Genomic DNA, 14,407 nt, shown 5'->3' with positions numbered 1-14,407 from the left:
CCACATCTTCATAGATGTTTACTTTTCATGTTATTTATTGAAATAATTTGATATTTGGAATAATTCCTTTGGTGTTTGCAATGTACCATTAATTCGTCTCCCGGCACTTCCTGAGTTCCAACATTTGATCACCATTTTGGTCCGAGTGACAATAAAGCGAATGAAGTGGCAAGTTTACAGTCTTTTTCTTATCCATATAGTACTATGTAAAGAACTGATCAATCAACTAAATTCTAAATAAATTGTGAAAGTACAATTAAATTGTTGCGGCTCAAAATGTGCAGTCTTCATGTGTGTATGCGGAATTCATTGCAAGGGGTGTGGCCTGAAAAATTAGCGAGGAATGTTCAACCCAGGCGCAAAATTCAACTGACCTGTCATTGTATTGTTTCGTGGCAGCAAAATGAGTGAAGCTTCTACTTGCTGGCTTTCACGCTCGCCCGTAGGAGTATTTTAAGCGCTCCATGAGATAGGCGCCTGAACGCACCGGGGGGTACTTGTCAGATCCGTCGATGCATGTGACCACGGCCTCATCGTCGGGCTGGACGAAGAAAGCCACAGACTGGCGAGTGCTGCTGCAGTCGCCGGCCGGGGGAAGTAAAACTCTGTGGAGCTGATGGGCACGTATGAAAGAGAAGCTTTGTCAGGTCTCATGATGCAACCCCCACTCTCCCTCCCTCCCTCCTAACCACAAGCTGCCTTAAGTTCCAGTCATTTAAGAAAATATTTTCAAAACTGTGAGGCGAAGCGACGGGAAAATAAAATTGTTTTGAACGTGCTCACCACGGACACAAAATTATCGCTGGTCCAACGCTGCATCAAATCTGCGATATTGACGAGAACGGCGCCGGGCACGCAAGGAGCGCTGACGAACTCACCAGAGCGACGGCGCACCTAAACACACACATGCACACGTTAGCTAAAAACATTTGGATTACGTTAGCATCCTTTTTGTTTCCATACTTGGAGACCCTCTGCGTTCTGGAACACCAAAGTAATGGTACCGTAGTCGGAATGCTCTCCGCATCGCAGCTGACCCTCCTTGACTTGCTCGCTGTTCACCGGCGGGTAGTACAGCGAACGTAGCGTCGTAAAGTTCCCCTCAGCTATGTCAAGATGCACATGGTGCAATTTAAAAAAAAAGAGCAATGCCTTTCTTTGTACTAACCTTTATGTAAGTCAGGCTAAGTATGTCGTACTTCCAATCAGGCGGTGAGCGCTCAGAAAGATATCGGGATCTATATCCAAACTGTGGGCCATCACCCTCATAACACGCAGGCTCAGCTCTTTGCAGCGGTGGAAAAAAGATATCTGGGTCTCTTGGAATCCAGGGGCCACCTCAGATGTGGGCCATTTCTACGGAGGAACACAAATCACAATGAGTCACTCTCACATTCAAAAACAGTTTGTACTTTGAGCCTGTGGTACAGAACAAAACGCTTACTATGTCAGGATGTAGCGAAGTCACGTTAAACGCCTCTTTTAGATCTTCCGGTCTTTGTTGATTTAACCTGAATGTGTGCAAATGCAGAATTGTAAATAGTTTTTATTGATGAAAAGGACAAGACCAGTTCTGGAGCTAACAGACTTTGACATTTACTGTGTAAATATCACAAAAGTAGTCTGAATATATTATATAACCACATTTTCTGATAAGATGCAGTGACAATGCTTAATCAGTAGAAAAAGACAATATTCAATTTTGATGATTGATCACATCTTGTTATGTCTGATAAATGGATTAACATTTAAAAAATGACTCAAGTGCAATCGTGACAACAAAACTGAGAATAAAACAACACTATTCGGGTTGTATAACCCAACTTGACTACTGTAGAAATCTAAATAATTAACAGACACAGAAATAAGACCTTTCACTCTCCATGGATAACCAGCCGTGATGTGGACAGATTGGAAAGGTGGACTTTCGGAACGGCATCTTGAGATGGTCTGGCTGCAGGAAGAAAATTCTCGAAGCATCCATGACGCGATCAACCTACATGAAAATGCTCCTTTTTACTTGTTTTCCAAATTCCAAAATTAAGAAGTCATTACAACTGCCGACAAAATTACAAATACGTAAAGAAATATACAAGTAACAAACATGATACTATGAAATTATCAACACAATTCTAGATTAACATCCAAAAGAGGGTGATTTGTAAAAATTGCATGTACAGGAGATTATATTTAGCTCTAACAACAATGAATTATTTACATATAAATTTTGATGAACTAAAATACTTTTTTATTTTAACATTTGTATGTTGTAACTTAGTGGACTTGATGACTCCTTAATGCCATTTTACTTCGTTTATTTATTTTTTTATTTCCGCCACTAAGAACTTGTTCTCAATTGTTTGCCTGGGTAAATAAAGGTTAAATAAAATAAAACTAAAACTATTGCAACTACTATTTCTTACTATTACTTACCTCCGCCTGCGTGATGCCAGTATTCTTCAAAAAGACGAAGCCCACTTCCATAAAAGCTTCTTTTAACTCTCTGCTAACTTCCTGGAGCTCAACATCGGAAATATCCTCGACGTTCAAGCTGGCCACGCTAAAATCTACCACCGGGATGCTCATCGTTTTGAATAAAAACGTCTAAAAATAAATAAAACGGGCAAAAGTATTCCGAATACAGCAAGTTTTGTTCCAAAATGACGCTTTGGTGGGACGTACTAGTATTTGGATAGGTGGCAGTCACGTGGTCACTGCTGACCAATCAGATAGCCGGGTTTGTTAAGTCACCTTTGGATGCCGACACAAAAAAACACAGGTAATGTGAACACATTACTTTAACACCTTTTTACTCATTATAAACTCAAGAATGTCGAGCTCGAAGGAGAAAGAGTGGAGCGTTTCTTTCGCCGGTTGTGGTTTTATGGGCATTTATCGAGTTGCATCTTGGAGCGGTTCCCTTGTCTCATCCGGAATGCATCCAGAATCTACGGGGCCTCGGCGGGGGCCCTGATGGCCGCATGCCTTACCACTGGAGTACCGCTAGGTGAGTCGTCAAAACACTCAAATTAATTTATTATTTTCAAATGTGTGCTTTGTTTACGTTCTGTACTCTGACATGTTACCCTGTTTGTGTTTCAGTGTTGTGCACGGCTTGCAGACAAGCGCACCCTGCTGGTGGTCTCCTGGCTCACATGTCTGAAATGCTTCCACTCAAGGTGCTCTCCTCCTACCTGTGGCTCCCCAGCACCAAGTCCATTCCGAAATGTTCTCGGGAAGAACAAGATGGCTGCCGAGTTTGAGGTCTAAGAACCTTCCTGATGTTGCAGAGTGTCGTTCTGGCTGCCGGATGTGCTCTACAGGGTTGCAGGAGGCTTCTACAAGAGCCTCTACAAAAAAGATGATGATGAAGATGAGGAGGACCATGATCGGTATAGCAGAAGATAACCTGCTGAAAATCCAGAATATATTAATGATCATTGTGTTACAGGTTGGTGCCAAGGACGGAAAGATGCTCCAACTTGCCAAAGCACCTTCGGGCTGACCGGGACGAGACCACGCCCACATCCGGCCTGGCGTCCAATGAGATGGACATATATGTGCCCCTCACTCCGCCCCCTACTCCCACCTTGAAGCCAGAATTGCATGACATCATGAGGTCTGAGGAACTAATTAGAATTCAATAAAACTGCTGTTTCAATGGAAGTTACAGGAAAATTTATTTATTTATTTATTTATTTATTTATTTATTTATTTATTTATTTATTTATTTTCCTTTCTTTCTTTCTTTCTTTCTTTCTTTCTTTCTTTCTTTCTTTCTTTCTTTCTTTCTTTATTTATTTATTTATTTATTTATTTATTTATTTTCCTTTCTTTCTTTCTTTCTTTCTTTCTTTATTTATTTATTTATTTATTATGTTGATTATTATTATGTTCATTAATACATTGAAAAATGTAACATGCATCTAATAATAACAACTTTCAAATGTATATACATTTGAATACTTTAATCCTGAAGCGGCAACCCCATTAAGATTATTTTTCTGAACCAGGCCTGCCCCCTTCCTTACAGTTATGAAATCAGCGCTGTCGTAAGCTGATCTAGAATGTTGCGCAACACTCCCGAGCATGCCTGTTTGTGTATGTATGAGAATGAGAGCTTGTGTGTGTGAAGCGTCCAAGAGTTGAAAGGATGTATGGCGGAGCTGAAGAGTGGAATATATCCTTTGCGGGTTGCGGCTTTCGCAGTGTTTACTACATGGGAGCCATGACGTGCATCCTGGAGCGAGCGCCAAACCTGGTGCACGGGGCCTCCAAGATTTGCGGAGCGTCGTCGGGATGCCTGGTGGCGGCGGCGTTGACTGTGGGACTCCCCATCGGTGAGAAACTTGAGCTTCAAAAACAACCTGTTACACTCACCCCATAAATATCTCGAGTCATTTGAGAATGAGTACATAACTGTTTTTTTCATCTTACAGTCAACATACACTGCAAGTATATATATAAAAAAAAATATTACCAATCAAAACTAAAATGAAGCATTGGAAAAAGAAAATTTTTGAAACTTAAACACTAAAATTAATGGAATTTAAAATTGATTAGAAATAACTATAATGAAAAATCCAATACTATTACAATGATGAAAAACATGAAAAACACCATCATAATATTTCACAATATCTCGAACTTCTTATGCATCTGCAAAAGAACAGTGTCTTCAAAATGCTACACTGTTATTTGTTGACTACGGTTAAACGGGGCAGGTGGGGGAGGGGGGGAGTACTGTAATAACAGTAATTGAACTCAAGTCCATAGAGTCAAACAAACAAAGAGTTCATTGGTTCACAGATGCACTCACACACAGGTCACCGTAAAAGAAAACAGATTGCAGTGTGTGTGAGAGGTTCAAGTGCAACAGTGTAGTAGTTGACATAAACACATTGCAACATTAGATGACGTTTTAAAACGTGGTCCTCAGAACATTTGTACATGGACGTGTTAACGGCGGCTAAAGAAGCTAGGAAGCACCGCTTGAGCGTCTTCCACCCGACCTTCAGCCTCCTGCGAACGCTGCGCGACTCCCTGCGGGAGAAACTTCCGGAAGATGCCCACCGGCGTGCCTCGGGGAGGCTCTGCGTGTCCATCACCAGGATAAGGGACAGGAGAAACGTCCTGGTGTCCCATTTTGACAGCAGGGAGGAGCTCATACAGGTGGGTCGTTCACATTTGAGTGTTTGACTCCAGATTTGATTCATATTATTGAATCTATTTTTGATTGTATTTTGGCTCATAAGAATCTCCAAGTTGAATTCAAATGAAAGTGTCAATGTTTGTGTTTGAATCTCCATGTTTGATTCCATGTTTGATTCACATGTATGTGTTCAAATCTATCAGAATCAAATCAATGTTTGACTCACATCATAGTGTTCGTGTTGGACTGTCGCGTTTGACTCCATGTTTGATTCACATATATATGTTCAAATCTATCAGAATCAAACAATTTTTGACTCACATCATAGTGTTCGTGTCTATGTAGGTGCTCATGTGCAGCTGCTTCTTCCCAGTCTACTGTGGCTTGATTCCACCTTCCTACCGTGGACAAGTGAGTCAATACCGTAAAAGACAAACCCAACAATCATTACCTTTCTAATCGATATATATCTTAGCTATACATGGATGGAGCCCTGAGCAATAACATGCCGCTGTTGGAGCATCCAAACACCATCACAGTGGCTCCGTTCTGCAGTGAGAGTGACATCAGCCCCAAAGATGGCGCTTGGACCGCCATTTCGGTGTACTGCAATAACCTCAGCATCCAGGTGACCACGGGAAACGTGCGGCGTATCTACACCTCCTTCCTACCTCCAACACCTGAGGTTAGACTCTCGGTGTTTGACTCTATTTGTTTGATTCCATGTTTGACTCTGTGCCCAAGTGACTCCTTGTTTGACTCACAGGAGCTGGCTGAGATCTTCCACAGTGGCTACACAGATGCTCTTTGCTTTCTGAGACAAGAAGGTAAGACTAACTATAAAAAAATTCCCTTTTGATTCTTGTTTTTGTACACAAATGTACGTGTTCCAGATTTGCTGGCTACATCTTCCCCGGAAGAGCTGGTGGACATTACAAAGGGAGCTTTGGGGGAGCAACCCTGGTGGCTGGAGCATAAACATGCACATAACCTTCCGCTCAATATCAAGAGAGGTGAAGCCATCAAATATTTTACAATTATACAAAGATAAAAATACGGTGTATATAACAAACAAGTTCAAATTAAAAATAGAATCCATGTCAGTGAGTGAAAAATAGAAAGTAAAACTTTTCGTAAAATTCAACCAAATTTCCCATAATATCATAAAAGTGGGAAAATAATTGTATTATTTTTTTTGTCCTTTGTGTGTTTGCAAACAGTATTGTGTGTGGCGTGTAGGGATGCAGGTGATCGAATTGGAAGTCAAAGCTTGTGTCTAGTTGAAGTTTTTTACTACATTCTGACTCCACTGGTGGTTGCCGTTGAGTTGATTTTGTTCCTTTTAAAAAGGTAATTCTAATTAAATTAATTCTGCCTAGCAATAGTCATTTTTTCCCTATGGGGTTATTCAATATGTGACATATTGTAATAATGATTTTCATTGGCAGCCTCCTAAGGACCACCAATAAGCTACGGAGACAAAACAGCAGTTGCCATGACAACAACTGCAGCAGGTGGATATTTGTGTCGCTTTTAACCCATATTTAGCTACTATACAATTTTTCGAATGACATTTTTATCTATTTTATTCCCTATTTAATCACTTTATATGTATTATTTAACACACTTTCCGTTAACTGTTATAATTATGGAGCTTGATTTTTGTTTTTTTTCCTCTTCCAGCGTGTCATCGAAGAAGAAACGCAGCAGATTGGACTTTGACTCTGAAAAAAAATGATTATCAATTGTGCTTATTTAATGTTGCTGTGTAGTTTTTGACATATTTATGTATTTTTAACCTTGCATAGGAGGATCTAGTAACTTATGATTACTTTTTTTTTCCAATAAAAACTCCCTCAACAGAACAATGATTTATAAAAAGCACCATCAGAACATTTTTAATGAACAAAACATAATCATAAAACCCTTGTGACATTTTCAAACAGTAAATTGATTCTAAAAAGTCCTAAAAGTAAATTAATTTATGATAAAAGGCTGCTGAGGTAACTCCAAAAGATAACATCTTTTGTATACTCGCTTGTTTACTGCATCAGTGTGCAGTACAAATGTAAACAGGATTCAAAAAGGGCACCAAAGAAGGTAGGTAACAAAAAAAAAAGAAAAACAAGTGCGACTAAGTTTTGAATTAAGGGCTTCAAGTAGGACAGAGTGGAGATGAGAGTCGACCGAGTATTGGGACACCTCTCTTGATTTAGAAGCGGACAAAAGTATTGGGACATGGGACAACCCATTACAGAGGTGTCTCAATACTTTTGTCCACTCAATGGATAAAGTATTGAGACATGAGACAGTGATTGAACTATAAAAGGCATGTCCCAATACTTTTGTCTGTTGAGTTGGAATGTGAATAGTAGAAGACAACAATGCTAATGAAGTTAGCATTTCCATTCCATTATGTCTTTCCGTTTTCTGCAGCCTTCAGCTGATGCAGAGTTCCAAGTCCACTTCCAAGTTTCTCCATGGACAGCCCAAAGAAAAGTCCCTGCATTTTCACCTGTTTTTAAAATGGCTGCCGTCGAGATCATCAAAACCACAAACTAAAATTTTAAAAATGTGCAGAGAGAATATTCTGCAATATGTCTACAAAGTCTATCTAGGCGTGTATATTCCACTAAGGAAGAAAGGTTAAAAAAATAGAAACAATTTGTCCTCATACATCTGGGGCCTGACTAGCTCCTCCTCCTCCTCCTCCACCTTCTTCTGCGCTCACGTCTGGAATCTGATCAGCTCGCGATTCTGTCATCCCGTCTCCGTCGGGAAGTTGGGAACTCTTTGACGTGCCTGCATCCTGTCCTCCGTCTTCTGGGATTAGAAATCGACTGTTATTACGTTTTGTTTGAAATCCACGTTTGTCATTCTTTTGCTGTGATTTAATTTTTGTGTCTCCATCCCAGTTTATGTGGAGGACCACGGGTGCCTTACCAGCATTATTTTCCTGGCTCGGTGAGTCAAAATGCCCGTTGGCCTGACTCTGACCTCCCTCGGCCGACGGCTCGACATAAGCTCCTCCGTAGGCGTCCTCGTAACCGGGATCGTACTGCTCCTCCTTGATGGCTACTCTCTTGGCGTCCTCTGCGGAGGGAGACGGTCGGTGAGACAAACAAAGCGGTACGACACTTGAAAGGATCGGGGCGTACCCTTGGCCAATTGTAAGTTGAACGAGTATTTGATCTCCTCGATCTCTTTGGGCCGCTGGATGCCCCGGAGATGGTCGCGCAGCTCCCGTAGCTTGATGTAGAAATGCACTTTGTCCTGAGCGCGAGGGAACTGAGCGCAACGGGCGCTGGAGGACGGCATCAGGTACAGAGCCTGACGAAAAAAAAAAAAAATCAACATCTTGTGCGCCATTGTTAGAATGAAAACTGGCGGGATGTTTACTTACCACCTCGCAGTCGGGAATTTTGTGCGGCTGCAAACCAAAGTCTAGCGTTTTGGGTTTTTTACCAAATAGTTCTCGACAGAACATTTCATATATGCCTGGAAGGAAGAGGAGGGGGTGAATATTATTTTTGATGTAAAATATGGATATCAATAAAGATTTGGCCAAGACTTACATTTTCCATTGAACACGGCAATGAGAGGTTTATATTTCATCAGTTTCTCCACGAGAATTTTGCCTCCTTCGCGCAGCTCTTTGCTGACGGGATAGAAATCGAGAAGGTTTTGAGACAGCTTCTCGACGACGAATAACAGTGAGTATTGTCGCTAACCTTGACAGGTCTTTACTGCCCGGCGTCGCCCTGGAAACCATGTTGGTGAAGCCCATTTTGTACTTGCCAGGCAACGTGTCGTCGTGCGTGTGGTTGAGCTGCTCTTCGGTGAATCCCGAAAGGAAGAGGCACTTCCCTACGAAGAAAAATAAAATCTCAGCCAAGCTAACTTGGATTTGCTGATTCTGTAAATGCTTACAAAAATGATTTCCAGGACCAGGAAACCATCGTCCGATGTAGGCGGCCATTAGCCCCGGATTGATACCGATCTGCGAGGAAAAGAGTTTTACAAGGTTATATCGGCTGCTTGCCTTTCTTTTCAAGCAATATCACCAAGTTCTGCTCACAATGACATAGTCCAGATTGTAGTCCAGCAGGTCCGGCAGGGTCTTTTTCATCACCTCCTCCTCCGACATGCCCTTGAAACGATCCACTTTCCTCTTCACCTTTTTGAAGGTCTCATCGATCTTCTCCTGCTTGCCGTCGACCGCCTGACCCTCGGCGCCCTTTTTGGGTTTCGGGCCTGGTTTGCCCTTTGGTGCTTTGGGTTCTTTTGGAGGCTTGGGTGCTTTAGGAGGTTTGGGTTCTTTTGGAGGTTTAGGTGCTTTCGGAGGTTTGGGTGCTTTAGGAGGTTTGGGTTCCTTCGGGACCTTTGGGACCTTTGGCGGCTTGGGTTCCTTGGGCTGAGCTGCTCGGCCACGCTTTTTGGGCGGAGCTGCGTGGAAGATTCAATAAAAAAAATTATTGTTGTGGAGATTAGATTGCATTAGAAATGATTTCTTTCAGTTTAATTAAAAAAAACTTTTAAACAGGGGTGTGTAGACTTTCTACTGTACGTTTTGTCAAGTTAGCGGGCTCCTGCTGCTCCATCATAGGTTCAGGGTGATCCATGTGCGGTGGAGCTTCTGCTGCTACCCCAGTGTGTGCCTCCGGGTAGTGCGGCGGATGGTTGTAGTTCGAATATTGGGCTTGAAGGGCTTGGAACCGCTGAGCTGACTGAATCCTGAGGCAAGAAATTGAAAGAACCCGATAAAATCGGTGTCTCTTGATTCTCCCAAAGCAAAACACCATCAAAACACATGAAACTTGAAATCATAAAACAAAGACTGGATTTAATGTAGGACTTGATGGTTATTTTTGGCCTATTCTGTACAACTCACCACTGTTGCAGATACTCCGAAGAGCCAACAGGCAGGGATCCGTTCAGCTTATTGTCCATCTTGTGGGTTCTTTAACTTAATTAAATAAAATCCAACATGCATCGTGAGTGATAAAAATGGGAGTGGTACATGCAATAAACGGATGGTTAACAAAATATGGAGAAATCAATAATCAGGACTTTTTCCCACTCATTTTTACTCATAGAAAACTTGTGTATCATGATTTTGATTGTGTTTTTCAATCGAACCCTATTTAACAAAATAAAACTGTCATTGCGTCATCAAACATTTTCGTGCATCAGCTACACGTGAGTACTTTTTAAAAATTAAATACCTTTTCTTCCACGGCTAAATGCTAACAATGCTAACAACAAACAACGATGTAAACCTCACTTTATATGAATAACTGGTTCCATTGTTATCAAACGTTTGATTTGTAAAATTCATAATTTCCATTCCGTATTAATTTGTACAAATTAAAAGAAAATATTTAATAAGTAAACTAGACACAAGTACCCTAACCAAAACTACAGCTAATATTAGCCACCGGCTAGCCGCTAAGCTACCGCGGATGGATGATCTCGCTTGAATGATACACCAAAACGGCGCAACAGTTGAGAGTATAAACATGCACTAGACGTACCGAGCTAACGGTTGTTTTAATCCGATTCTCCGGGCGGGGAAGCAGTTTTATTTTCCCCACATATGCCGCTCTTTATTCAGAAAATTGAAAGAGCTTCTGGGGCAACAAAGACGTGACAGCGCAGTCTCATTCAACTTTGACACGAGGCAATTCCAAGTCCGAGACGTAGGGGTCGGTTGAAATAGGAATAAAATACAATGAACCAGCGACTTTATTCTATTATTATGTGAGACATAAAAAATATTCACTATAGTTTTATACATTTATATGCGTATCAATCTGTTTATTATTTGCTTTTGTACAGAATATTAAAAAATTTGAGGATACCTTGTGTACTATTGGTTTGAACCGCGAGGCTTTTAAACGTGAAGATGTTTTCTATTGGCTAAAAGTTTGTGACGTAGGACGCGGCGCATCCTTGCTGAATGAGTACAAAAAAATCTAAGTGTATGTATGCTTAGCAAAGTAAAACCAGTAACTTTTTTAAATCGAAACTGGATATAATATTAAAAATCTGACTTTTTCCACCCATATGTACAGTACACAAAGAACCATAGCAGGAAATTGTTCATTACGATTTTAATAGAAATCATAGTCAAATCACTTGTCTGCACAGATGGTTACACATAAAATTTCATTATTTCAAAATACAGTACAAAAGTAAGTAACCAAAGAAAAAAGGTGATAGCAAAAGCAATAAATAGTGGAAAATATCACACCTAGTACAGTACATGCTCAGTGAGGGCTAAGTTGAAACAGTTGTGTGCAGTCTTTTTTTTTTGTTTTAGTGCATTCCACTAAAATTCTGCAGTAAACTGTGTGATTCCTCTTGTGTGCCAATTGCAGTGTGCAAATGTCACTTCAATAAAAGTTTCCTGGACTGCTTTGCCTCACATTCTCATGCTGACCGCTACAGCTTTCGTATTCGGGATCTAACTGCTCCTCTTTGATGGCAATCCTCTTTGCATCTTCTGCACAACAAAGAAGCAATAAAAAGAAAAAAGGTAAGGAAGGAATCCCAGAGTTGTTGTATGCGGCGAGGGGTTTACCTTTGGCCTGCTGCAGGTCAAAGGAGTAGTCTGTCTCCAGCACGTCCCGGCCGGGCACTACTCCACCTTTCATGTGGTCTCGCAACTCCTTCAGCTTGATGTAGAAGTGCACTTTGTCCTGGGCGCGGGGGAACTGGGCACATCGTGGACTGGATGAAGGCATCAAGTAGCACACCTAGACCAAGAGAAACATGCGATGGCTTTTTCTTGATGAGGGTTTTAAATATGTGGATGTGATGTTTCTATACCGTTTCAGTGTCTGGGATCTTGTAGGGCTGCAAGCCGAAGTCCAGGTTCTTGGCCTTCACGCCAAAGATTTCCTTGCAGAATATTTCGTAAATACCTAATATGATAAAAGATATGTGTAAGCAACTTTGAGGATGCATAAATAAAAAATATTTTTTTAAATGATCTTTGAATGTGCCTCAAAATCACTATGACTGGGCAACATTAATGATTTTTTTTTTTTATAAATAAATCATTTATATTTATTTATTTATAATAAATTTATACAATTATAATAAAATTATTTATATATTTTTTTCTTTTACAAAAATATAATAGTATCAAATATGAGTCTTAAGACCTTTGAATGATATTTTTTAATCTGACAATACCTTTTCCGTTAAAAGCTGCTATCAGCGGTTTGTATTTTTGCAGCTTTTCAAGCAACTGTCGCCCTCCTTCACGGATTTCCTTACTGCAAAGGAAAAGAAGACAAGGTTGAATGTCTTTTTACATTCATAATTTTTTCTTTTCTTTCTTTAAATGTGAGGCATAATCACCTGGAAAGATCTTTGCTGCCAGGCGTGGTCCTCTCAACCATGTTTGTAAAGCCGATGCCGTATTTCTCGGGCAGGCTCTCGTCATGCGTGAAGTTGAGCTGCTGCTCGGTGAAACCGGACAGAAACAAACATTTCCCTGCGGACAAAGCAGGATAAAAAAAAAAAAAAAAAAAATTACAAACTACATAAATAATGAATAGAAATGTCAACATACAGAAATGGTTGCCAGGGTTGGGGTAGTGGTGTCCTTTATAGGCCGACAGTAGTCCCGGGTTGATTCCAATCTGAGGAGAAACATGAGGGGGTTACCACGGAAACACATCCCAAAGAAAACCACACGCTCCTCAAACAAAAACCTTACGATGCATCTTCCGACAATTGTGCACTTTTTATGAATTCGGTATGCTCTTTATAACTCACGATCAAAATGTCAAGATTGTAGGTAATAACGTCAGGCAGCGTTTTGGCCATAACCTCAGCCACTGACATGCCGTTGAAGCGGTTCAGTGTCCTTTTGGCCTTCTTTGCTGCTGCCTCGCTCTCATCCTCATCTTCCTCTTTCACCGCCCCGCCTCCTTCGCGTTGATTCTTGGGTGGGCGCCCTCGCTTTTTCTTCACCGGCATCGCTGCTACAAAAAAAATAAGTACATATGATAGAAAAAGTTATAGACAGCATTCATGATCTATTTTCAATAGCACGTATTCTCAGGGAACATTTTTAAAAAAAAAAACATATTGTAGGTTTTTATTTACCTTGAGGTGGGGTAGCGGGTGGAGGTTGGTGGTGAACATTCAGCTCCTCTTGCTGTGTTGGATGTTGGTACTGAGATTGCTGTTGTACTGCATGTTCATACTGATTCTGCTGCTGCTGTTGTTGCTGCGGATATGCAGGATGCTGATCCTGCTCCTGCTGGTAGACGGGCTCCTGGTAGTGGAAGTAATTCTGATAAAACTGCTCCTGGTAGAGCGGCTGCTCCTTGTGCACCGACAGTTCAGTCATAACGGGCTCATCCCTGGGGCCCTCGCTGTAGTGGTTGTGGTGGGACATCACGGGCTGCAGCTCGGGGTGTTGCTGGCTTGACTGGTACCTTGGAACAACCAAGAAGACATTTAAGCATTTTGGAGATATCTATGATGTCAACTATTGCACAGTTTTGGCTCCCTGTGGTTTCCATAAAATTGTAGGACATTTTAGGAGAATTTACTGTACATCTAGTGGTCAGTGAAGACACATGATGAATGCACAACACTCTTTAGACTACTTAAAACATGCAAATGAAAAAAAAAAAAGGAGTTGCTCACAAATAGTGTTTTCTATTTTAAGTGTATATGCGAAAAATTCTGCCTTCAGATTGCATTATACTGCATGCACAAAAATGATCATTTGAATAATTTAAAGGAAAACATAACAAGCCGAGATGACGAATGCATTTCCTCGGAATTATTCCAGCAACAACTCACCACTGCTGGAAATAATCCATGGGCACAGTCAACGGTGTAAACTCGTTTTCCTCCATACTGACTGTCAATTTACTTCACAAAAACATCAAGATTCAGAGAACAACGAAGCTGTGCCGAAAGAGAGCGCATTGCAGTGCTGCTTACGCTACCATGACAAAAAACATCTCCGGATAATGGCACTTGTCGCTTTACGTTACGTTTAACAAACGATTTTAAATAATATACACCTGGCGGGATAAAACAATCACATATATGCCAAATTTGACATACCTGTCATACATTTTAAGGCTTCGGATTTTGAGACGAGGGGGCAGGGAAGCTATTTCAAAACAAAGAGCATCGAAACTTTGCGATGTGTTCGCTTACCGCCACCTATCGGTTGGAAGGCGCACTTTTTCTTCTTCGTCGTCTCGGCAACTTGCTTGA

General features: G+C 41.1%; 4 protein-coding genes and 1 long non-coding RNA gene across 8 annotated transcripts; 2 read left to right on the top strand and 3 right to left on the bottom strand.

Annotated features, from left to right (window-relative positions):
* Positions 1-17: 17 nt before the first annotated feature.
* si:dkey-10o6.2 (uncharacterized protein LOC100124608 homolog) lies at positions 18-2,702 on the bottom strand. The gene is made up of 7 exons (XM_049723745.1): positions 2,434-2,702; positions 1,872-1,996; positions 1,445-1,511; positions 1,200-1,356; positions 964-1,106; positions 784-894; positions 18-613 (listed from the first exon to the last, which is right to left on the bottom strand). The coding sequence occupies exons 1-7, from the start codon at positions 2,584-2,586 to the stop codon at positions 431-433; spliced, it is 939 nt and encodes a 312-aa protein (XP_049579702.1). The 5' UTR covers positions 2,587-2,702; the 3' UTR covers positions 18-430.
* A 27-nt stretch (positions 2,703-2,729) lies between these two features.
* On the top strand, positions 2,730-3,656 carry LOC125970964 (uncharacterized). The gene is made up of 3 exons (XR_007482308.2): positions 2,730-3,007; positions 3,103-3,392; positions 3,452-3,656. It is a non-coding gene; the product is annotated as an uncharacterized lncRNA (long non-coding RNA).
* Positions 3,657-4,051: 395 nt separating this feature from the next.
* LOC125970939 (patatin-like phospholipase domain-containing protein 2) lies at positions 4,052-9,019 on the top strand. Its single transcript, XM_049723741.2, has 9 exons — positions 4,052-4,340; positions 4,940-5,172; positions 5,498-5,563; positions 5,628-5,837; positions 5,919-5,979; positions 6,046-6,165; positions 6,373-6,502; positions 6,601-6,666; positions 6,836-9,019. The coding sequence occupies exons 1-9, from the start codon at positions 4,154-4,156 to the stop codon at positions 6,888-6,890; spliced, it is 1,128 nt and encodes a 375-aa protein (XP_049579698.1). The 5' UTR covers positions 4,052-4,153; the 3' UTR covers positions 6,891-9,019.
* Positions 7,024-10,825, bottom strand: tdg.1 (thymine DNA glycosylase, tandem duplicate 1). Its single transcript, XM_049723717.1, has 11 exons — positions 10,687-10,825; positions 10,044-10,118; positions 9,720-9,886; positions 9,231-9,598; positions 9,083-9,152; positions 8,884-9,019; positions 8,728-8,810; positions 8,556-8,650; positions 8,311-8,482; positions 8,096-8,245; positions 7,024-7,975 (listed from the first exon to the last, which is right to left on the bottom strand). Exons 2-11 carry the CDS (start codon positions 10,100-10,102, stop codon positions 7,824-7,826), a joined length of 1,452 nt encoding a protein of 483 aa, XP_049579674.1. The 5' UTR covers positions 10,103-10,118; positions 10,687-10,825; the 3' UTR covers positions 7,024-7,823.
* Positions 10,826-11,250: 425 nt separating this feature from the next.
* On the bottom strand, positions 11,251-14,397 carry tdg.2 (thymine DNA glycosylase, tandem duplicate 2). Of its 4 annotated transcripts, none has more exons than XM_049723727.2 (10): positions 14,252-14,369; positions 13,982-14,053; positions 13,274-13,608; positions 12,941-13,146; positions 12,735-12,804; positions 12,521-12,656; positions 12,353-12,435; positions 11,984-12,078; positions 11,736-11,910; positions 11,251-11,657 (listed from the first exon to the last, which is right to left on the bottom strand). In XM_049723727.2, the coding sequence occupies exons 1-10, from the start codon at positions 14,260-14,262 to the stop codon at positions 11,548-11,550; spliced, it is 1,293 nt and encodes a 430-aa protein (XP_049579684.1). In that variant the 5' UTR covers positions 14,263-14,369; the 3' UTR covers positions 11,251-11,547. The 4 variants fall into 4 exon arrangements, with proteins under 4 accessions (XP_049579684.1, XP_049579683.1, XP_049579685.1 ...); XM_049723726.2 differs by having other exon boundaries at positions 12,941-13,149; positions 14,252-14,366; XM_049723728.2 differs by lacking the exon at positions 13,982-14,053 and having other exon boundaries at positions 12,941-13,149; positions 14,252-14,397.
* Positions 14,398-14,407: the final 10 nt, after the last annotated feature.

Source organism: Syngnathus scovelli, chromosome 6 (assembly GCF_024217435.2).
Source record: "Syngnathus scovelli strain Florida chromosome 6, RoL_Ssco_1.2, whole genome shotgun sequence".
NCBI lineage: Eukaryota > Metazoa > Chordata > Actinopteri > Syngnathiformes > Syngnathidae > Syngnathus > Syngnathus scovelli.
This window is presented reverse-complemented; position numbering and strand designations above follow the sequence as displayed.